This window comes from Astatotilapia calliptera, chromosome 15 (assembly GCF_964374335.1).
Source record: "Astatotilapia calliptera chromosome 15, fAstCal68.1, whole genome shotgun sequence".
Classification (NCBI taxonomy): Eukaryota; Metazoa; Chordata; class Actinopteri; order Cichliformes; family Cichlidae; genus Astatotilapia; species Astatotilapia calliptera.
The window spans coordinates 9,689,241-9,712,010 of record NC_137436.1 but is presented as its reverse complement, the minus strand read 5'-3'; the positions used below and the strand labels follow the sequence as shown (position 1 = coordinate 9,712,010).

Sequence of the window (22,770 nt, the reverse complement as noted above, 5' to 3'; positions counted from 1 at the left end):
CAAAACTTGGGCTCATTTTCATTGCATCTGCCTACTGTTTGTATAGCCAATTAATGTATTGCTTATGCAAGCCATTATCAGTCAAACAGATAGCTAAACATTTCAAACAAAGCACATCATTCCCATTCCACAAAGTGCTTGTAATATCCCAGCATTAATCCCCTGTTCTGTTATACATCTCTTGAGTTACAGTCACTTTCTCCCTCGCTACAAAGTAAATCTTTTCTACTTAAAAAGAGCTCCTTTGTGAATAACTTCCTTGAGCGGATGCTACATGAGGTGCATATAAAAATAGTGCGTAGAGGGAGTAAAGCGAAAGCTAAATCTGGCCTCCTACATTAGATAATCCACTAACAGGGAAGGTACTGTCAGAAATGATGAAGTTCTGAAGATTTCAAAGGTCCTATTTTTTTCCCTTTAAATTTTGACAGCGCATTTCCTCCCACACAGCGTGGTTTTTCTCTTCTTCTCTTCCTGCCTGATTCAAAAATGAAGAAAACTTGGCATATTTTTGATTTAATTTTTTTTTTAATTCTCTTTTAGGTAACACACCTATCCCATCAAAGCATTCATGTAGACACAACATATACTCTACTACTCTGTGATAGTGTCGTGTTTCATTATGGCCTTCCGGATAAAAGGAACGTCAGCTGTTTCTCCACATAATAACAACTCATCCTCAGTATGCAGGAAAATGCAGACGCCTGTTCTGGTTTAGCTCAGTGCAAGTTCAGCTACCTCTTAATGTGCCCACACATTTTTACAGCAGTGTTTCAAGGCCAAAGGTATGAGGGTGTAGGATATCCTGTCCTGACTAGTATGCAGACGGGCCATGCAGATTTATTAATCTTTTCCTACATCTGGTAACAAACTGGATGGTGAGGAGTACTGGGATTTAGCCAGATGGATTGGATATTTAGATTGTGTGTGTGTGCGTGTGTGTGTGTGTGTGTACTATATAAATCCCCAGATAAAACAGCTGCAGAAAGGCATAGATGTTATTAGGCCAGAACAGCAGAGCAAAAAAAAAAAATCACCGTTGTTTGAAATGTCAGTTTTCTTCCTGAATGTAAATGCTTTTGCTTTAGCCAGCCCAGAGAGTTTAAATATGCATGAAACAAATGTAGCTCTTGGCAATGAATTGAATAGGTGCGTTTCCCAAAATGTCAAATTACTCCTTGTAAAGATTTGTGTTTGAGCCAAAAGTGTGTATTCATGTTGATGGATAATTTCTTTGCAGAAATGGTACGTTTCCAGCACAGTTAAGTTACTGGATATGACGAGAAGCTCGAGGAGCCACGTCAAATTTTCCTCTTTCACTGGACACATACTTTAAGTATAGGTACACTTATGGCTTACTTTAGCTGCAGACAGCATCAACTAGTCAGTCACAACAAGGCAAGTGATGGAGAGTGCTGCATGCTCCTGCATCTACTGTGCCCCAGTTAGTGGCCTTATTTCAGTAGCATCACAGTGCACCTTAAAAATAAACCTCAGAATCGTTGCTTTACTTCTTTTGTGTTAAAGGGAAGTTGGGGGAGGATTTAGGTGAGTCAACCCTTTTTAAATGCAGTGTGGACCTACAGAATAAGGGTGAGGGAGGAGAGACAGAACAGACATCAATATTGCTGACTCTGCAGCAAACTTTGGCTCCAACTCAGATAAAAACTCACCATCAGAGATTCAGAGAAGAAGGGTGTGTGTGTGCGTGCGTGCGTGCGTGTGTGTGTGTGTGTGTGTGTGTGTGTGTGTGCGTGCGCATGCAGAGAAAAGAGGAAGCACTTAGTTGTCCAAAGCAAACAGGAAGGCTTCACTTCCACAGGTGCTTCTTTTGTATGTGAGCAGCGGGTGGGTGAGTGAGGGGGTGATAAGGAGGAAGATGGGTCATTATCGGGGCACTCAAAGCCCAAGTGATGAGGGTGCTCTTTTTCCACCAGTTGCTTCTTGGCTTCAGAAGTCAAGCTGGATGTGGAGGAGATAAGTCATTCAAAGCTTTAGCTGTTTAGTTTGGCCAGACACCTGAGCTGATGAAATCATGCTGTAGAGAATCAATCTGCTTCCTGTCTCTTGTCTTTTGTCCATTTTCTTCAAGGCTACATCATCTGCCAAGAAGATGATTTACTGATCTGGTTGTCAGCAAAGATTTTTTTTTTTTTTTTGTTGGGTTTCAGATTTTAACGTGAGGAAAAAAGAAAAGTTTAACTTCTAACTTCTTGAGTTCTGAAACGGGCTAACTATTAAATGCACAGTTTAAGATTTCGTAATGTGTCTCTGACCTTTATTTTTTTCAAATGTGAAAAAAAACAAACCCCTCAAAATACACTCCTAGCCTGTCATCATAACTCTAAATAAACTGTGGGTATTTTATATTTTGAAGACCGCTGACTTAGAAGTTAAAGGAGTAACTCTTTAAAATGTAAAAGTGGTCCCACCTCTGCGTCTCCTTCGCCTCTTCAAACTGACTGGACATTTTCCAGGACCCATCTGGTCAAGCTGGCACTGGTCTTGAGTGGAACAGCAGGATCAGTCCTTCCTGTCACAGCACAAACCTTGCAGACCAGCCAAGGCCCACAGTTTCGACCAAGAGCGGCCAAATCTCTACAGGCTCGCTTTATTAACCGACGCCCAATTAGTTTCTGATGGTCACAGTTCACTTGTGCCTAATGGAGCATGAGGTAAACTGAAAGCCAAGAAAGCTTTTATGTACATGCCAAGGTTAGCTTCAAGTCACTTTAACCTCAGTGCTTTAGTAGTCTTTTTAAGTCAAATATGAAATCATCTCAGAAGTGCCTAGCAAGTTTTTTGTTTTTTGTTTCCCTCCCCCTCCTTTAAACTTGCAATGCAAACGTGCCCGTGAGCAAGATTAATCTCACCATAAGTCAGGCCATGTCCTTAATCCACGGTTTAAACATGCATTTGCTAATCTCACGATTTTCTCAAGCAGCTGTGCACTCGTGTTTTGGCATTTTTCACCACCTCCTGAAACTTAGTGAAGCTCTGGAGGATAAAATAGCTTGAATATCTGTGTCGCCCTACTTTGAGCTCTCGATTCGTTTTTGGCTGGTGGCTATTTAAGCTCCAGTCCGTCTGTTCCCTGTCCATTTGTCTGTGTTTGTGTGCATCGTGTCTTTCAAAGCCAATCAATCTGAAAAGTGACGGAAAGAGGGGGAAAAAAATAATTTGCTTTGAAGTTAGACTTCAGGGTATTTGAACATGTGACATGAACCAAATAACTTTTCTTCTCATGTGAAATATGTCCTTCCAAACCACATTCTTATGTAACTTTGAAAAATGAAAATCATACCCAGTTAATATTTATGAGCTAATGCCTCATGTTTTCCTTCATTTTAATTTTCTTGTCTACTTTAATGACAGTGAAATGTATTTCATTTTTCTGTTTTTCAGGAACAAGAAGAAAACAAAAGTGCAACTAGCTGGCCAGAATATTACATTGATCAGCTCAATTCAATGGCAGCTGTAAGTAGTAACATGAGCGAGATGTCTTTTTTTAAAATTTACTAAATGGTCTTTTCTTTTATGTAATGTAGTGATGAGACATTTTGCACGTTTGTGGTGCTGAAATATCACAACCAGATTTTTACACTTTTTTTTTTCCTTATTGAAATTTGTTTTGTTTTTTGTGACCTGTTTATCATTAAGAAAATTAACTTTATTTTGGCCTCAGATCTTTATGATGTTCAATCTTTTGCTGAACAGAGAAAGACGCTCCTCGCTCTGGAGAAAGAGGATGAGGAGGAGAGGAACAAAACTATAGAGAACTTGAAGACGGCTCTGAGAACCCAACCTATGAGGTGACCAATAAGTTTAGAACAGCAAATAAATACACTCACATCCACATTAAAAACTATGGCAGATCCTAGGGATGAAAAACAAATGAACACATTAAATTATAACAGCTTGTGGTATAGAGCCTCAGCTTTAAGGCTACATGACTATCAGGTAAGTATCTGATGTTGCACTCTACCAAGACGCAGTAAATAAACTGGAGGTCTGTAGCGTGCAAGCTGATAACTGTTGATATATTTTTCTTTTTCATGTGCCCAGATAGTTTATGTATCTAAACTCAGCCCCCCCCCCCCCCCCCTTTTAAATGTCACCTGTCATCATATCTCCTGTTATTAACCTCCATCGCTGCATCTGTCGCTCTTTTCAGCTCCTCATACTCGTATGGAAATGCACCCTTTAAAAATTGAACACCTGTAAAGGTTTTTCATTGATATAAAAGAACATTAAAGGAGACCCTCTCATTTTCAACACTTACTGAATATGAATTCATTGTACTGCAAGAATACACAAGGACACAAGGAACATTCACTGCAGTTTTAACCCAAAAACTTGGGTATTATCGATGCACTATACTTCTATGGTATAGTTAGTATTTCCTTAAGCGCTAAGATCATCTCTGTAAACCGCAATGACGTCTCTGTTCAGGTTTGTGACTCGATTTATTGATCTGGATGGCCTGACGTGTATCCTGAACTTCCTGAAAAGCATGGACTATGACACCACAGAATCACAGATCCACACGTCTCTCATCGGCTGCATCAAAGCTCTGATGAACAACTCGCAGGGCCGCGCCCACGTCCTCGCTCACTCCGAGAGCATCAACATCATCGCCCAGAGCCTGGCCACAGAAAACATTAAGACAAAGGTGGCGGTCTTGGAGATCATGGGTGCTGTATGTCTGGTGCCTGGCGGGCACAAAAAAATCCTGGAGTCAATGCTGCATTACCAGCGTTTCGCCTGCGAGAGGACACGCTTCCAGGTGGGTGGGAGGCGTAAAGCAATTTAAAAGCAACATTGCTTGAAAGTATTAATCATCTGTAATGGATTTTCATCTCTCAGACACTTGTAAATGATCTGGACCGGAGTACGGGGCGGTACAGAGATGAGGTCAGCTTGAAAACAGCCATCATGTCCTTTATTAATGCTGTGCTGAGTCAAGGAGCTGAAGAGGTAATATATACTGTTTTCATGCATCTTTTCACACAGGAGTCACTTATTCAAGAGGCTCTTTAAAGCACTGCTTGCATCAGTATCTTACTGCTGTTTTTCCCCCCGTTTTAGACTAGTTTGGAATTCCGTATTCACCTCCGATATGAATTTCTTATGCTGGGGATCCAACCTGTGATCGATAAGCTACATTCTCATGAAAATGCCACGTTAGACAGGTGAGGTGCAACTTCACTTTAAAACATAATCTCTTCCAAAGTGGTGTCTGTAAACATTTACAGATCAGTCGAACAGCTAAAGAAGTACACAAGCACACATACTGTGAGTCAAAACCTCGGCTTTAAACTCTACACATTATCCTGGAACTCTACCCCCAACAACAACAACACAGTAGATTTCAAAGTCTTTCCAACTAATGCGTGTCAACATTAATACTCTGATCTTTCTAAGCTGCAAGTGTGCGAGTTCATCACTTAATTCTCTGTGACACTTTCAGGCATTTAGACTACTTTGAGATGCTGCGGAATGATGATGAGCTGGCTGTGTCAAAACGTTTTGAGTCGGTAAGGAAAAGAAACATCTCTCCCTTACTCATCATGTGAGGAACAAATGTTTATTCATTTGGGTTTTTTTTATGCTTCTTATCCAGGTACATGTAGATACCAAAAGTGCCACGCAAGTTTTTGATCTCATCCGGAAGAAGATGAGCCACACTGATGCATATCCGCACTTTATGTCTGTCCTGCATCACTGTCTGCTCATGCCACGTAAGTTTAGTTGTTTGTGACTGGACAAACAGGCTTGATAAATATTATATAATAAGAATGTTGACTTTGTCCTGATTAGTCAGTCCAGAAGGTGGATTAGCACATTCCCAGCCAAACTAAAGCTGTATTCATTCAGACGTTAATATTTAGTTCCGTAACTATTTTCCCTACCTCTCACTTTCAATGGATTTGAAGTGAAAGAGCCACTAAAGACACGACTGCGCGAGGCTTTTTGCTTTAACTCTCACTCCTCTATTCTGTGTTTTTCAGGCATTTTTTTTGAAGAAATGAAAATGGGAGTGAGCCGCAACCAGTGATGTGGTTTCACCCCAGTGTTAGTAATAATCTGCAAACTTAGGAAGGAAAAATAAAACAATTATATATTAAATTTGATGCAGTGCACTTTTAATTTCCACAGTAAAGTATAACAGCAGTACCGCATGTTGTGCACTGTGAGTTTATAAGGCACCAGTTAACATCTTGTCCCCATATGACTGATGAAATTTCACCAATCAGTAAGAAATACATTTGTCATCTTGTTGTAGCCTTTAATTATTTTGCCTCCTTTAGGCTATCTAACCACTGTGGATCCAAGTGTAATCAGTATTTTCTCCGATAACACTGAATGGAAGAAACATGAGTAATGGGAAATTTGCTTTCTTTGCTCTCTTTCTTTCCGTGTCCAGACAAGAGAAGTGGAAACACTGTACAGTACTGGCTGCTATTGGACCGCATCGTCCAGCAGATGGTCTTGCAGAATGATAAAGGTCATGACCCTGACGTCACACCACTGGAGAATTTTAACGTGAAGAATGTTGTCCGGATGTGAGTGCACCGATTTTCCTCTGCACAGACGGACACGTAAACATGGAACGGATTGAAGAATGTAGAACAGGGCTGAAGTAGAAATCCATGTGTTTGACAGCGTTGGTTCAAAAATAGCTCCCCTTTTATGTTCAGAAAAACAATCAGTGAAGTCGTTCGCGGAGACGCTGTAAGTAATTACGTGTGTCATTCTCTCTGCAGGCTGGTCAATGAAAATGAGGTCAAACAGTGGAAGGAGCAGGCAGAGAAAATGAGAAAAGGTGTGTGCGATTATAAATGCAATGGGACAATTTTCTTACCAATGAAAATCACGTTTTAATAAAATCTTGCTTTAATTTCCCCATCACAGAGCACCATGAGCTGCAACAGAAGTTTGAGAAGAAGGAGCGTGAATGTGACGCCAAGACCCAGGAGAAAGAGGACATGATGCAGACTCTCAACAAGATGAAAGAGAAGCTGGAAAAAGAGAGCAACGAGCAGAAAAATGTCAAACAGCAAGTGGCTGAACTCACCGCACGACTGCATGAGCTCAGCACCGTATGTTTCCCTTTAAAGTACTTTGCAATTACAATTACCTTCAAATGAAAACCTTAATGAGTAGGATGATGGACTCTGACAGCCAGCGGCGGTCCAGAATAATCATATGACCTAATCTAAGAAGTTAGGAGTAGTCCTTTAGATATCACAATGTGATCTAAATTTATTAAAACCTCAAAATTAAGCAGTTTAAGTTTTTTTGTTTTTTTTTTCTAGATGAAAAGCAGAAATGAAAAAATGAACCATTTTTAACTTCTGTCTGATTAAAGGTCAGGTTGAAGGGAACACTTCTGTTTATTTTCATATATTTCATATATACTGTTACTGTGGCCCTGAGTTCAAACACATGCAAGCCCACAAATTACAATGGAAATTGAGTAAAACATAAAAGAAATAGAAAATGTTCACAAAAAACCTTATAAAACAAAAGTGTTTTCGGGGTGACAACAATGTGACAGAACAGCTCTCGAGGGGACAAGCTACTGAATGACTAATAGCAATCACCTATCTATGCATGAGTCATGCGATTAAAATGCACATTACCCGCATCTTTTTGTTCCTCACAACGATGAAAACTGTTAAGAAAAAAAAACAGAGCTTCCTGTCATTTCTACAGTTTTTATGTCACATTGTTGTCTCCCTAAAAACATGTCCTTTGTATTTTGTGTGCTTTTGCAGTGTTTTTCTATTTGCTGGCATTTTCATAAGTCCAAGTGCGTTTAACCTCTCACGGCCAACATAGAATGCTGATAAAAGAAGATGACAGCCGATGGTTTTGAGAATCCATTTCAGCTAATGTGCCCCTTTTCTGCTGGACTATAATCAGAATTCAGAAAGCACCCAAGACCAGGAATCTTGTTTCCTGTCTATAGTGACTGCAAGTCTACTGAAATGGCACAAAACTCTCATAAAAACTGTGTTGTTGAAGGCCAAATGTAGGTTTAAGAAACTAATAATACACATCTACCTTACTTGAGAAAGAAACTCATGAAATTAGGAAAACCTTTTGCTTTATGATAACAAAAATTAGACTTTTAGACTGGTATCGTTTTAATTATGAATCAGTGTGGTATGGTTTGTGTTGAAAAAAGCATAAAATTTTTTTTTGTAGTTACAATTCCATTGAATGTGCAGCAATACTCTTTCCATGAGAATTGAACCCCTCTTGTGTTCCCATGTGTCTCTGCAGAGGCAGGCAGCTGTTGTTCCTGGCGGCCCTCCTGTTGCCCCCGGCCCCCCCGGCGGCCCGGTGCCTCAACCAGGCTTTGCAGGAATAGCCCCACCTCCTCCACCACCTCCTGGTGGTATGATGCCTCCTCCGCCACCCCCACCGCCTCCGCCAGGTGGCCCTCCACCTCCCCCTGGGCTCCCGCCCATTGGAGGTATCCCTCCACCACCAGGAGCGCCCCTGGGATCATCGCTGAAGAAGAAGAACATTCCTCAGCCATCCAACCCTCTCAAGTCCTTCAACTGGTCCAAGTTAGCTGAGGTATGAAGAGCAGAGGCACAGGAGGCCTCCAGATATTCCTGCTCTTTGTTAAAATTTGACATATAAGATGTCTTATTTTCCTCTCAGAATAAGCTGGAGGGTACGGTCTGGATGGAGGTGGATGATGCCAAGGTTTTCAAAGTGCTGGATTTAGATGACATTGAAAAAACCTTCTCAGCCTATCAGAGGCAGCAGGTACTGAGAATGATGTAGTTCACCTTTCAGTCTCACCACATGTTGCTATGTTGTCTATCATTAGATAAGGCCAAGGGTAGATATGTGGGTTTGGGGTGGGCAGAGGGTTCAGTTTGCTTGCAGTTTTTTTTGGGATTTAGACTTGGCTGCTGTTCAGTTCCTTGGATTTTTTTTTACTAAATTTATTATTTATTTTTTTTACTGTTGTACAACTTTTCTTTCCTAAGCACAGTTTGGTCATGGGGAAGAGGTCAGATCAATAAAAACAGGAGAAAGGAGATATTTTGAGATACACTTGGCAGTTAATTAGATTCCAGACTTTCATGCTTGAATGATTTTAAACTCCTCACATTTCGAATGGAACGTTTTTTCTTTTTTTTCCTAATGGTTTAGATCATTCTGCCATATGTGATTGAAAATGCATGAGTGCGCTGCTCACAATCAGCTGTTCCTTTTTTCTTTCAGTTTGCAACTGATGTAGTTTCTAGAAATTCATAATCGGTAGTTTCTGGATTAGAAGGGCATGTCTTTTTAAAGATGAAACTGCAGACAGCCCAGTATATAAAATGTGATCTAACGCATGTTGAATCCACACACATTAAAAAAAAACAAAACAAAAATGTGCATTTTAGATACTCAGCATCAGCCTGATCAGTTTAATGATTAGTTATGTGCACAGCATGTGAAGAACAAGCATGTAGTGATAATCTGAACAGCCACTTACAGTATGTCTTACTATGCTCACGTCATTGCTGATCCATTGTCATTGAAGTGCTGAATGATTCATTTGTTCTTATGGGCTGCAATCACATAACTGCTTTACTTATTCTAATGAGTGCTTACATCTTCCCTGCTTCTTGCCTGCATTTTAGGACTTCTTAATGATCAATAACAGCAAACAGGTGAGTGCACTTACAGTACAGTAGTTTCTACAGTCACTCTTTGTTCATATATTTGGCGTCAGCTGTCTTGTCGTGTTTGTGTGTTCTCGTGAATTCCACAGCCACTCTCTCTCCTTTCAAATGTGTTTTAAGCTCTCCTTCGGGATGCTGGCACATGTGTCATCCAGTCCTAATTGTTATGCGTTTGTCTGTGACTGTAACTGAAACAAAATGTGAGCTTCATGCTTTCTAACCTCTTAATCACTGTGCTAACAGAAAGAGGCGGAAGATGACACGCTGGGCTCCAAAAAAGTCAAGGAGCTGTCAGTGATTGATGGCCGTCGAGCTCAAAACTGTAACATCCTGCTCTCACGGTAAGCTCAGTTCAGGATTTTTTTTAAAAAAATAAAAAAAACAAAAAAAACCCAGACACAGCAAGATGTTATTATATTCTATCTGTTGTGCACTGCAGACTGAAGCTTTCAAATGATGAGATTAAGAGAGCCATCCTAACCATGGACGAACAGGAGGACCTTCCCAAAGACATGCTGGAGCAGGTACGGCTTTCATGCAAACATAAAACAGCTGTGCTTTCATTAATGCACGTCAGTTTAAATCACAAGTAGTTAAGAAGTGAGCGGCAAACGTCATGCGCCTTGGAGCGAGAGACAGTGGAAGCAGAGATTCAGGCATGTTCACTGACGACAAAAAGCAGAGGTGTCTGAGTATTCGATATAATGAAAAGTCTTTTCCTTGTCCTTTAGTTGCTGAAGTTTGTCCCAGAGAAGAGCGATGTGGATCTCCTCGAGGAGCATAAACATGAGCTCGATCGAATGGCCAAACCCGACCGCTTCCTTTACGAGATGAGCAGGTGAGTTTCTCTTTATGTGCAGCGTATTATTTCACTGTTTACCAGCTGATAACCACAGAGCTGACAGCATCAGGGCAGAGCAGCTCAGATCTGCTGACAAACAATAGTCTTTGTTTCCTCTTGGTCTGAGTAGATAAACCCAGTGACACATGGTTTTCTACTTGACGGGAACAATAGCCGTCTGTGTGAAACACTGTTTTGGAGAAAGTGAGCCGATAATTTAATAACTTTTATTGCAGTTTTGCAAATAAAGTCATGTAAGACAAAAGAAAGGAGTGTGGTCACCAGCAAAGGTCAGGTCGCTGGTGGGTGAGATCCTGCAGCATAGCAACAGCAGAAATGTATGTAAAGGAAGAATCACACAGTCCGTTTTGTCTTGTTTCCTCTAAGAAGTGCCGCTGTAGTTTCCAGTTTGTCGTCTTACAGGCTGGACTGGAAGACAGATGCCACTGTGGTATTCATTAAGTGCACAGACTGTGCTTTTATAGGTTTAAATCATAAACACAGCCAAAAATAAGCTTCAGTACCACAACTAAAACTTTGATATGCTTATATAAAACTTATATAGTGTGGCGATTTAAGTGCAATGTTCATGATTGTGGCTTTTGTCTACATTTGTGGATTTCCCTGTTTATAATTTATTATTTGTATCTTTTTCTCCTTCTTCTCTGACACGTTATTTCCATCCTCGGTCCAGAATAAACCATTACCAGCAGAGGCTGCAGTCTTTGTACTTTAAGAAGAAGTTTGCAGAGAGGATAGCTGAGATCAAACCCAAAGTTGAAGGTGGGAAATATGTGCTTTATACAATAAAAATGATATCTCAAATATGATTGCTATGATTTATCCAAAGCAAACATATTTATATCTCCAACTTTGTCCATTTTCCTGCTGCTTTAGCGCTGGGTAAGGCGTCTAAGGAGGTTTTAAACAGCAGAAACCTGAAGCAGCTGTTGGAGGTGGTGCTAGCATTTGGAAACTATATGAACAAAGGTCAAAGGGGCAATGCTTATGGCTTCAAGGTGTCTTCACTCAACAAGATCGCAGATACTAAATCCAGTATCGACAAGTAAGAACATTTTTCAACAGTGGTATTAAAACTTTGCAGGCAGCAGTAGCAAGAATGGCATGCGGTGTATAAAAGTCACATCTGGGAATATTATAGTGATGAAATTTCACCATATTCATATCTGAAAGTCCATCATGAAAGCCCTATATTGCACATTTGACACATTTTGCTGTGTGTTTGCAGAAACATTACTCTGCTGCACTATCTGATCACCATCCTGGAGAAGAAATATCCCAAAGTCCTGAAGTTCCAGGAGGACCTGCAGAGTATCTCAGAGGCAGCCAAAGTCAAGTAAAGGCCGGGAGCAGTGATTCCCAAGTGTTTTCCTAATTTTTGTTTGTAAAATATGCCACCAATTGTGGTTCAATTGTTGGCATATAAAGAGTTTCTGTAAAGGGTGAATCATCTGCATGGGGAACCTCATTTTCAGCTACTTCCTTTTTAAGTGAATGGTGATGACCTTTCTTTCTTCCACGCAGTATGACGGAGCTGGAAAAAGATATCGGCAACCTGCGCAGTGGATTAAAAAGTGTAGAGAGCGTAAGTCATGGATATTTATTTGCAAACTCAGCAGAGCTCTTCTTTATGTTCTCTTTCTAATTGCTCCTTTTGATTTCCACTTGCAGGAACTGGAATACCAGAAGAAAGGGCCGCAGGAGCCAGGTGACAAGTTTGTGTCGGTGGTGAGCCAGTTCATCACCGTGGCCAGCTTCAGCTTCACTGATGTCGAGGACTCTCTCATCGAGGCCAAAGAACTGGTGAGTCATTCGGCCTGTGTGGTTTCTCCAGAAAACCCGAGGGTGTGCACGTGCGTTTGAGCAGACCGGACAGTGTCGCAGTCGCCTGCAGACACAGGCGCTGAAAGCTTGCATCCCATTTCCTCTCCATGCAGCTGTTTCTACAAGCCTTACTGACCCCGCCAGGGACCTTTCTAGGAAAGCGACCAGCAGGAGAAGCGTTTCGGCTTCCTGCTGCAGTGCCACCGACACTTTATTGTGCGGCCTGCTTGTCGCCATGTGTGAGGGCCAAGAGTGCAAACAGGAACATAGGCTTTAATATTATTTCACACTGTGGACATCAGATTACACCTGCCAACTTTAAGATGTCACTTTATGTTGTGCAAACAGAATCACAGCATCGAAGCAAACGAAGACAAAGCAAATGTGGATTTTATGGGGACTAAACTCCACTACCAGCAGAAACCTGAACATGTTCACATTTCAAAGGGCCGTTTGACACGCTAACATGGGATTTATGTGTCTGTCTTCCTGAATGGCAGGAAGAGGTGTTTTTTCTTTATTATTTTTATATGTCCCACAGTGTGTGCCACATTGACATGAGGACTCAGCTGGTGACATGGGAACCATTAGTTGCTGTTAATCATTTACAGTATGCCACGGTTAAATATTTGAATGTTTACAGCGGCCTTCTGTACTCACGACTGGGAGCCAGATAACCTCGTGACCCTCTAAGTGGGTCACTGCATCAGCTCTGTGCATATAAACAAAACAAAAGCAGAAAAAGGTCACTGTGAAATAAAGTTTATTGATTGTTGCTGTGAGGAAGTTGAAAAGAAATGTATTCTTTTTTTTTTTTCTTTCTAATGGGGGAAAAACAAACTTCAGCATCTTTTCAGCTCATAGTTTCCCTGTCTATGCCATAACTGCTGTTAGCGGTCACATTTTTTGAAGCTGTATCTTCCCAGCATGATCTTGCATCTGGATGTTCTTTTTTTTTTTTTTTAATTTATTGTGAAAAACACCCAACAAGCACATTGCCTTAATTTGAGCTCTGGCTCCAGTCTCTGACCTCAGCTGCAATCAGTAGCCGGTGAGATCTGGATGAACACGGGCTTCAAAGCCCGACCACTCCTGCCCTGCTCTGGTTTCAAAGAGCTGGGGCCGAATGACTCTCCTGTAAAGCAGTCAAAGATGGAATAAAACGCGGTTCTGCTGCGTCCTGCTGTAAATCTAATCCCGTGTGCCCCCTCCTCTTCTCTTTGGTCCCGCAGTTCCTGAGGGCAGTAAAGCACTTTGGTGAGGATGCCAGTAAGATGCAGCCAGATGAGTTCTTTGGCATCTTCGACCAGTTCCTGCAATCGTTCACAGAGGCTCAGCAGGAGAACGAGAACATACGAAAACGAAAGGAAGAGGAGGAACGCAGGGCCAAAGTAGAAGCTCAGGTATGCGACTGATCTCTCTTTTCATCCCCTGAGATTCTCAGTAGAGCTATAGCTGCTATTAAACACTTATTTAGCACCTTTAATTTATTAAATACTACAATGCCTTCATTTAGCAAAAGTTACACAGTCATAGGAAATATATTTGATCTGTTTTCTGTCCTACGTGAGAAGATAGTATGACTCACATCTGTGCAGCTCATTAGGTCTGATTAGATTAGAGCTGAAAAATGGCTTCCTAACCTTTGATCAAAGGTGCCAGCATCTGCCCACTAACTCCTCTACAGCTCATTGCATTATACAGTGCATTGATATTATATAGTCAAATTGGATGTTATTACGTGACTGCTTCTCTGAGTCATAAATAAATAAAAACCAGGAGGGCTCAGATTCCCGTATCCAAGCAAAGCTAATAATGCTCTTATCCTCTCACCTCTTCAGATATTTAAATGACAGTTTTCATTTGTGTCCCCAGCTACGTGAGCAGAGGGAGAAGGAGCGAAAGGCCCGGAAAGCAAAAGCGAACGGAGAGGAGGATGGCGGTGAGTTTGATGACCTCGTGTCAGCCCTGCGGTCGGGCGAGGTCTTCGATAAGGACTTGTCCAAGATGAAACGTAACCGCAAGCGGATCAACAACCAGAACACAGACTCGGGCAGGGAGCGACCAGTCACAAAGCTGAACTTCTAAATGGGCTCGATCACTCGCAACCCCCTGCTCATCAGCCTCCCTCTGGGGAGAACTGACATCCACATTCCTCTTCACCCTCCTCCACTCCCACCCACCTCGGCTCGGGTGAACCACAGCATTGCGTCATCGCAGCAGGGCCACACACAGCACAACATGATTAGACCTCTCATCCTCTAAGATTTTGATAAGAAATAGAGCAGAAGCCAAAGGTTGATACTCTTGGACCAAACAAGAGGGTGGAAAAGAAATGTTTTAAGTCATGCTGGAGAAAGGTTTTCACGGGTGTTTTGACAGGATCCGTTCGGTGCCGTTTTTGTACGTGAATCTATGCACAGAGTGAAATGTGCATCTGGTCGAGTGTTTCCGAGGCTGGAAGCTCGATCAAAGCAAGAGGACTATTCCTCTAAATGGGGCCATTTTGTACAGACTGAGGTGTGCTGCTTTCACCTGCCTGGATTTTCCGAGAGATCATTTCTGGAGACTAGACCTAAGCTTCCTCTTGATGCTGCCGCTCTCTTGCAGTCACAGCCATCACAGGACTGAGAGACTGTGTTGTATAGATGGATGTGGTTTTAATTGCAAGTGACACAGCTGAGGGTTGTTTGTTTTTTTTTGTTTTTTTTGTGTATTCACCTTTTTTTTGACGTGCATCACATATATATATATATATATATAAATCTGATCACTGTATGTTTTTATTTGAACATTTTCCTGTTACGAGCTGGCCTTAACTCTGATTTGATTTTGTTTTGTTTCTTTGTTAAGTGGGTACTCTCAAAGGCCTTGGCCTGATCTGCAATTCTTAACAGGTGTGTAGACACTCGTGTCATACATTGCATACATCTATAGTATACAAGCGTGTGTGCTTGTTACACATGCACATAGGAATTCATAATGCTAAATACCATTGAAACCAACAATTAATGCAATACACTTGTCTTTCCCCTTTGAAGAGAGTGCCCTCCTTAAATGTTTTTTTATTATTTGAATAGATGAAATGTTTGCTCCATGCTGGCTGGATTTACACTGCATCAAATGAAAGGGCAGAAAAAAAAAATCTGCTCCACATGTGATGTTTTCATTCTTGTGGAAAACATCACATGTGGACGTGCGACGTTCCCCCTTCAGCCTTGTGACTCCATCCAGCCGACACCTCCACCGAACTTTTATAATTTAAACTGCCTTCCATTGTACAATGACCTAAAGATAATAAATGGGAGAAAACTACTGATGAGTTTGATTATTTAGTTTTTCAACACATGCACTTTCGCGCAGCATTGACTCTGGTTTTATAAAGTTGTTTATTGCTACTAAAAACCTTGAACAGGAAGTGGAAGCATCTTTTTTATGGCTGAATTTTAAACTCTAGAGGTAACCAGCATTGTGGCTCCATCTAGTGGTCAGTAAATGCAACAACATTTAATGTACACTCCATTTAATGTACACTTCAAATCATCAAAGCAAAAATCCCTTTTTACATTCAGTCATACACGATAACATATTTATGTTTATTATCATATACAATCAAAGTTCACTATCAAGAATATTTTAGTAGATATCTGAATGGCAGTACACTTCCATTTAGCTGTTCTTCAGATTTTATCTTTAGTTATAACCATCCATCCATTTTCTACTGCTTATCTGGGGCAGGGTCTAAGCAAAGCAAAGAAACCCAAACCTACCTCTCTCTAACCCCTCGTCCAGCTCTCTTGGGGGGATGGTGAGGTGTTACCAAGCCAGATGAAGAAGAGTACCAGTGACTGAGCTCCTCGCAGTCTCTAAGAGTTAGTTATGTACTTTGCTAATCTATTAAATATAATTTAGGACAATTTAAAGAGTCACAAGATGTATAATAGTTTTTGTTTTTCTTAAAACAGGTAAGGAAAACTATTTCTTCATTTACTACTCAGGTAAACCAGGCCAGAAGAAAATAAGGTCTTATTTTCTTCATTACAGATCCAAGTCTTGGCCACCTAAACATTTTCTATTCATAAAATGTGTTTTTGTCTTATTAAAAACCACCATATAACCTCTGTTTTAATTTGCTTTTGTATAGAAAACCTATACGTCTTGCTTACTTCAGCAGGAAACCATGTGTCAGCTTGTCATCTGCCTCCTGCACAAAGCGTGAAACTCCAGTGTAAAAAGCTCTGCCAGCAACTTCCACCACTACAGCCTTGAAGTCTCCACACTTGGTCTCCTGAGCATTAAGACAGAAACACAATAAATGCTTCAGATCATTCTATGATGAGCTGATTCAAAAGAATAATTCAATTCATATTTATTTATATAGCACCAAATCACAACAACAGTCACCTCAAGGCACTTTATATTGTAAGCTAAAGACCCCACAATAGTATAACATCTTGTATGTGAGGCGAAGGATTTTAAATTTGATTTTAAATTAACAGGGAGCCAATGTAGAGAAAACAGTCTGGGAGAAATGTGCTTTCTCTGTAATTACTCTCGCTGCAGCACTTTAGATCAACTGAAGGCTTTTCAGGACATCCTGATAATAACCATCTTGTAGAAGTAGGAAATTAGAGGTCATCCAGGTCCTGCAGTTTTATTAATTGGTATGTTCTCTGGCTTCATGAACAGATAAAGTTGGGTATCATCTGCATAGCAGTGAAAAGCATGCTATGCCTTGAATTAATTTAACACTTGTGTGAAGATTAATCTCCATTTACATGAAGAAACTGTAGTCTCAAAACAAACTGGAGATATGATTCAAACCGCTGCAGTGCAGTACCTTTAATACCTGCAGCATCCTCTAATTACTGTAATAAAATCTTGTGGTCCATTGTCAGAAGCCATAAGATCATTTGTAACCTTCACTAAAGCTGGCTCTGTGTTGTGATGAGGTCTGAAACCTGACTGAAACTAGAATAAACTATTCCTCTGCAGATGATATATGCAATGAGTAATTCTGACAGCAAGTAGTGATTTGTTTGCTGTCAGTCCACACATCAGCGCGCTGTGTTTTGATGTAAGAGAAACCCGGAGCATCTGCTTCATGGTGACTTCACTCTAAGACATTTAAATACAGGATTTCAAATCAGTATTTTAGAAACTGTCAACCTGAGGAGCCAAACAAAGCGATGTTATATTAAATTGCACCAAAATCCTACACTTAGGATTAAGTATTATTAACTGTATTACTGTTTAGAAACAAAACACACAAAACATGTCTTCTTTTTAACTTGGATTAATCCTGTACATTTCAATACATCGTAAATCCACTGCGCCATAACGTCTAAATATTTACTTATTCTTTTGGTCTTTTTACAAAATGCACTTCTTTCTTTTCCCACTCTTTGAACAAGAGGCGATCACCCTCATTCCACAAGAGAACAGAAATCGTGATACCTCAACAGCCTTTCCTGTGAACTGGGACCCAGTGGCTCCACTCTGGAACGTCCTGGTCTGGTTCAGCTGGATGAGACCTTTGTGATACTGAAGAGCTACTCGAGCCGTGACACCAGAACCAGTCGGGCTTCGGTCTACCTGAGAAGCACAATTTAAACCTCCTATTACATGAAGTTAAGGTGACACCAATGAACAAAACGCAGACCTTTTATTGTCTTTTGTATGATTCCAACACTTGAGCACTTAAAGAGGATTCAAATAATGGAAGTAAGGACAAAGACTTAAGAAGTGACAACAAATAATAAATGTCCCTAAACGTGTTTTCTTGCAATATGTCTTGTTTTTCTTTCATATTTCATCTGAACAGTTGCTGTGTTTGTCCATTTCATTTCTGATAAACTCTGCAGACTGCACAAATAAAAGACGATGTGACCACTTTACATAATGCTCATTACTCATTGTAAAAGGCCGATCTCCGGCACTGTCAAACTGCTGGCTGTGAGCACAGTCACAGCTGCTCTTCCTTGGCATTAATGGGTGTAGCTTCAGCTAATACAGCTGTTCCAAATTGTAATGTGACTTGTTAAATTGACCAGCTGTAGCACTTCCTGGAATCTGCAGCCCTTCTAAGACAAATGTGCTTAAGTGTACACTTAGAGCTACTTCAGGACTAAAGACTGTATTTAAAGTTGGATGTGGATTCAGGGCCTAAACAAAACAAACAAAAAAAGGTGCTAAGAAGTGCCTTATCGGCATTATTTTTAATGACCAGCAGGGGGACATTCCTCATTTTCCATCAAACTCTGCTGCTTTTGTCTCTCTTATGATCTCTTTAAACATATTTCTAAAAAGCTTAGGATTTCAATCAGTAGTTTGAAGTCTTTCTTGTTTATTTTTTATTTTTATTTTTTTATTGTAATCAATAAAACGTAGTAGACGCCTCTCACTATAGCGTTACCCACACCCACACTCAGGCTTCATGACAACGGTTTATCCTTCCACCAGCAGGAACTAACATACCTGAGCTTCAGCAAACACACAGATATTGGCGGTGGGTTCAGGGGAGTAATCGTCTTTCCCATCTGTTAGTATGGTGCCATACAGGAAGGCCAGATCATCGCTGGCTGGATGATGCAACTTCACCTAAAGGATAATAAGAATAAGGTAGAAAAAGAAATCAGTTCACACTGTGGAATATGGTTGGGAGCATCGTGTCCAGATACTTTTGGGTGACATCAAGCTGAGAGGTCATGTAATGCTCAGATTTTTTGCTATAAGCTCTACAGGCATGCACTGCATCCCATATAAGTACTACCAGATGTTTCTTGTGCCCTCTAAAAATATCCTGTGCATACATTTGAGCCATAATTTGACAACACCCTAAAAGCAGATGTAATGAATAAAAAAAGAAGCTGCCAATTCAAAGCAGCTCTATATAAGATCAGGCCTACTTTTTCCCCTTTTTAAATTAAAGTATGGATTATTTAGACTTTTAGATTACTAGAAATTTAGCAAGTGATATTCTCACTGTCTGTGTAATAATGCTCTTTTTTTTTAATTTCCTGTCAGCTGATCACCTGAGATTTGACAGCTCTGGTCACAGCTGTGGCTGCGTCGACAAGATCGCGAGTCCTGGACTTGGACACATCCAGACCAAACCTCTGGGCATTCACAAAGGCATAAAAGGCTCCTCCGTAGCTGATGTCAACCGTTACTTCACCAAACCCCTCCACCAACACTGTCACATCTGGTAAAAAATATTGAATTAGTCCTGGAGAACATTCAAATACCTGAGAACTATTACAGTCGTTTGTGCTACCTGTAGCAAATGCAAACGCTGGCACGCTGAGAAACCTCACTCCTCCTGTTTTCCCCTCAGAGTACTCAACAAAGGCCTTCACCAGGCCACAGGGACAGTGGATGTTCACTTGTGTCTCTGGCGACTTCGGCTCTTTCACTAGTTTGTAGTCCACAGCGAAGCGTCCCAGTGCGATGACGGCGTGGCCGCACATGGTGCTGTAGCCCTCGTTGTGCATGAACAGCACCGCCAGGTCGGCCTCGGGTAACTCGCTGTCCACGATCAGGGCCCCGTACATGTCGTAGTGTCCTCGCGGTTCATACATCAGCACCCTCCTGAGGTGGTCCAGATGTTCCCGGACGTAGCGACGTTTGGAAAGCACGCTGTCGCCTTTGACCTCTGGGTAGCCACTGAGGATGATCCGCAAAGGCTCTCCACCCGTGTGCATGTCGACCACAGACAGCTCGCCTCCCTCGTGAGGTGGAAGCTGCATTTCCATCTCAGCGCTGATCTCAGAAATCAAAACAATCCCTTGGGTTATAAACTCATTTATATTTTAATACACCTTTTTTTTAAATGTAAACACTTGCATGGGAAAACTTTTGAGTCTGCCAGCAAGCTTTGTTTGGAAAATTATCCCTCAAATCAAAACATACATATGGAGCATCGGTAACAAATACATTTAAAACGATTTATAGCTCGGTGTCTGTGTCGCGTGTTTAGTTTATGAATGCTAAATTCTGCTTGAAGCCAAATTTGCTGAGTGATAATTCATCTGTAACATTGAGGCCACAAGATCAGCTAAAAAAGTAGGACCTTTTTCAGTTGATACCAGCTTGAAAATGAGCTTGAAAGTTAATATTTGGTATGACCGTCTTTATTCTTCAGCACATCCTGAATTCTCTTAAACAACCTTTCTTGTCATTTCTTTAGGTAGACTTCAGGAATAGTTCTCCAGGCTTTTTGAAGGACATTCAAAGCTCTTCTTTCGTTCTTTGTGTCCGGGGATGAGCGTCCCAGTACGCACCGGCTCACTCCTGGTGGCTGCTTGTCGGGGCCTGGAGCCTGGGGCTCGCTCGGGCCCCTTCGGGGATGGGGTGCCCTCAGCCTCTCGGCCTGGAGCTCAGTCACCCTGGCACAGCTGGCCGCCGGCGGAGCTCACGGGCGTGTCACTGCAACCCCCCCTGGCTTCTGCTCCGCGGCTGCTGAGTGAGCCCTCATCTGGGGCTCTCCTCAGCTCCTTCCGGGAGAGTGGCGCGGTTGCCCCTCCGTTGGTCTTCCTTGGTCTCTTGTGCTCTGGGGGTCTCTGGATGTCTGGAGCCTTGATCTCCTCCATACCTGCTTCATGCCCTGGAGGACGGGGCTGTGGCTCCCCACACCCTCTAGCAGATCATTACATGAAGGAACCTTTTAAATACAAGCACGCTCACGCTCACAGGTGTACAAACGGGTGCTCACAGACATACTGTAAACTATGTCTGATGAGGGTTCAGTACAGTAAATGGATCAGCTAAAAGGCCAGATCCAGCACTCAGGTAATGTGTCAGGCCATGTTGGATTTTTTCCATATTACTTAAGACATGACTTCCAGATATCATTCCTCTGCTGTAAATAGATGATGTGACAGACCTAAAAGTCTGTCCACTTGTCCAGTTTTTACAATTTAAAAAAAAAAAGAAAATACCGCACACCATGGTGAGCTATGCCAAGTTTTTGGCTAGTAGCTCTGTAAAAATACTATTCTATTTTACAGCTATTAAACTGTGTTATCTTTGGCATTTTTGTAGATTCAGCTAAACAAACGGGGACAAATTGTGGGGTTTTTTGTGACAGTCTGTCAGTAACAAAGTGGATAAAGATACTATTTAAAGTCGGCTCTTTGTTACTACTGGTTCATCAAAAGATGAACCAGTAGTAACCAGTAAGTACTAGTACAGTTATAGTAGTGTCCTTTTTATGCTTGAGTGATTCACGTTAAGTGGCTTGACAAACAAAAACATTCCTCATAAAAACGAGTACAAAAAAAGCAGCCAATGTCCAAAAGAAAAGCTCTGAAAGACCCGAAAGAACTATTGCTCAACTTCTAAAAAGTACAAGAATAAGTCTTTGGAAGCATAATATGAAGAATGAGGAGGGGTTCAAGACTTTGCTGTATCTTCTATGATCAGTGTGGAAGCTGTTGAGCATCTAACTCCTGTAAATTATGTGTTTATTCATACTTTAGATCAAAACATTCGTTAACATTAAGAAATGTGAGGGTAGATGCAGTAAACATTGAACATGGATTCGCATTAAATTTGACAAAACAGGCACCAAGGCGAATGTTTTGCAGGCTGATCTGAGGTCATCGTAAAAATGATTTATGAGCAACAGTTTTGCTTATATTCGTTTTTGAAAGCAAACAGGGGTTTATAGTGGGAACTTTATTATTATCTTTCTCAAGACATGCTGTGCCGTGTTATTATTATACAAACTTTTCCCAGTTAAACGTTTGGATGCCTGCAGTAGGTATAACGGAGTGCATGCAGCGCAACTCTCCAGTAAAAGGCGTTGACTTACACAACTGCAAAGAGGAAAAGAACTAAAGCGCTGGTAAGTTTACTTACCTGCTGTAACTTTTCTCTGTGCTCAGATCTCAAACTTGTGCAGCCCTCCTACTTTTTTTTCTTTTCTTTTCTCTCTGTGTTTCAGTTACACAAAGACACTAAAATGAAACATTAGTGCCACCCGCTGTTCTGGAGGGCTGCACGAAACAGCCTGCTAGTACTGTACACAGTTTTATATTCACACAGAGATGCAGACATATGTTTCTCTATATGTTATATAACCCTTCAAAAATAGGCTGAAACCGATTCAGTGTTTCTGATTAAAGATCGTATCCAGGAGAAGTCCCCCCCCCCCAAAAAAAAATAAAAAAAATAAATGAGGTTTTTTTAAAATAAATTTAAAAAAAGCGAAAATTCTTACATGTGTATTTATGTTCTGCACAGCAGTTGTAATACTTTATAATACGACCAGTTTATAAAGGTGTAATTCCCCTGTAATTAAATGCGGTTTCTTCGTATGTTATTTGAAATTACATTGTAATTATATTTAGCTACAAATACTTTAGGTAGGTAGGATAAGAG

At 41.1% G+C, this 22,770-nt stretch overlaps 2 protein-coding genes across 6 annotated transcripts in view; one reads left to right on the top strand and one right to left on the bottom strand.

Moving 5' to 3' along the window:
* The window catches only part of daam1b (dishevelled associated activator of morphogenesis 1b), a 46,155-nt gene extending 30,453 nt beyond the window's left edge, over nucleotides 1–15,702 (top strand). For 3 of the 4 annotated variants that reach the window (XM_026142608.2, XM_026142610.2, XM_026142609.2), the window contains exons 4-26: nucleotides 3,406–3,477; nucleotides 3,718–3,812; nucleotides 4,453–4,786; nucleotides 4,867–4,977; nucleotides 5,089–5,192; nucleotides 5,471–5,537; nucleotides 5,624–5,741; nucleotides 6,428–6,566; nucleotides 6,768–6,826; nucleotides 6,916–7,103; nucleotides 8,293–8,592; nucleotides 8,680–8,787; nucleotides 9,660–9,689; nucleotides 9,945–10,042; nucleotides 10,141–10,225; nucleotides 10,433–10,539; nucleotides 11,237–11,325; nucleotides 11,440–11,608; nucleotides 11,792–11,899; nucleotides 12,088–12,148; nucleotides 12,235–12,366; nucleotides 13,620–13,790; nucleotides 14,263–15,702. In XM_026142608.2, coding sequence (XP_025998393.1) covers nucleotides 3,406–3,477; nucleotides 3,718–3,812; nucleotides 4,453–4,786; nucleotides 4,867–4,977; nucleotides 5,089–5,192; nucleotides 5,471–5,537; nucleotides 5,624–5,741; nucleotides 6,428–6,566; nucleotides 6,768–6,826; nucleotides 6,916–7,103; nucleotides 8,293–8,592; nucleotides 8,680–8,787; nucleotides 9,660–9,689; nucleotides 9,945–10,042; nucleotides 10,141–10,225; nucleotides 10,433–10,539; nucleotides 11,237–11,325; nucleotides 11,440–11,608; nucleotides 11,792–11,899; nucleotides 12,088–12,148; nucleotides 12,235–12,366; nucleotides 13,620–13,790; nucleotides 14,263–14,475 — 2,958 coding nt within the window. In that variant the 3' untranslated portion in view covers nucleotides 14,476–15,702. The remainder of the gene's footprint in view (nucleotides 1–3,405; nucleotides 3,478–3,717; nucleotides 3,813–4,452; nucleotides 4,787–4,866; nucleotides 4,978–5,088; nucleotides 5,193–5,470; nucleotides 5,538–5,623; nucleotides 5,742–6,427; nucleotides 6,567–6,767; nucleotides 6,827–6,915; nucleotides 7,104–8,292; nucleotides 8,593–8,679; nucleotides 8,788–9,659; nucleotides 9,690–9,944; nucleotides 10,043–10,140; nucleotides 10,226–10,432; nucleotides 10,540–11,236; nucleotides 11,326–11,439; nucleotides 11,609–11,791; nucleotides 11,900–12,087; nucleotides 12,149–12,234; nucleotides 12,367–13,619; nucleotides 13,791–14,262) is intronic. The other variant, XM_026142611.2, reaches the window with a different exon arrangement.
* Nucleotides 15,703–15,893: 191 nt separating this feature from the next.
* Nucleotides 15,894–22,709, bottom strand: l3hypdh (trans-L-3-hydroxyproline dehydratase). Of its 2 annotated transcripts, none has more exons than XM_026142599.2 (6): nucleotides 22,249–22,709; nucleotides 19,664–20,153; nucleotides 19,422–19,591; nucleotides 18,865–18,987; nucleotides 17,845–17,982; nucleotides 15,894–16,675 (listed from the first exon to the last, which is right to left on the bottom strand). In XM_026142599.2, the coding sequence occupies exons 2-6, from the start codon at nucleotides 20,139–20,141 to the stop codon at nucleotides 16,550–16,552; spliced, it is 1,035 nt and encodes a 344-aa protein (XP_025998384.1). In that variant the 5' UTR covers nucleotides 20,142–20,153; nucleotides 22,249–22,709; the 3' UTR covers nucleotides 15,894–16,549. The 2 variants fall into 2 exon arrangements, with proteins under 2 accessions (XP_025998384.1, XP_025998383.1); XM_026142598.2 differs by having other exon boundaries at nucleotides 19,664–20,148.
* Nucleotides 22,710–22,770: the final 61 nt, after the last annotated feature.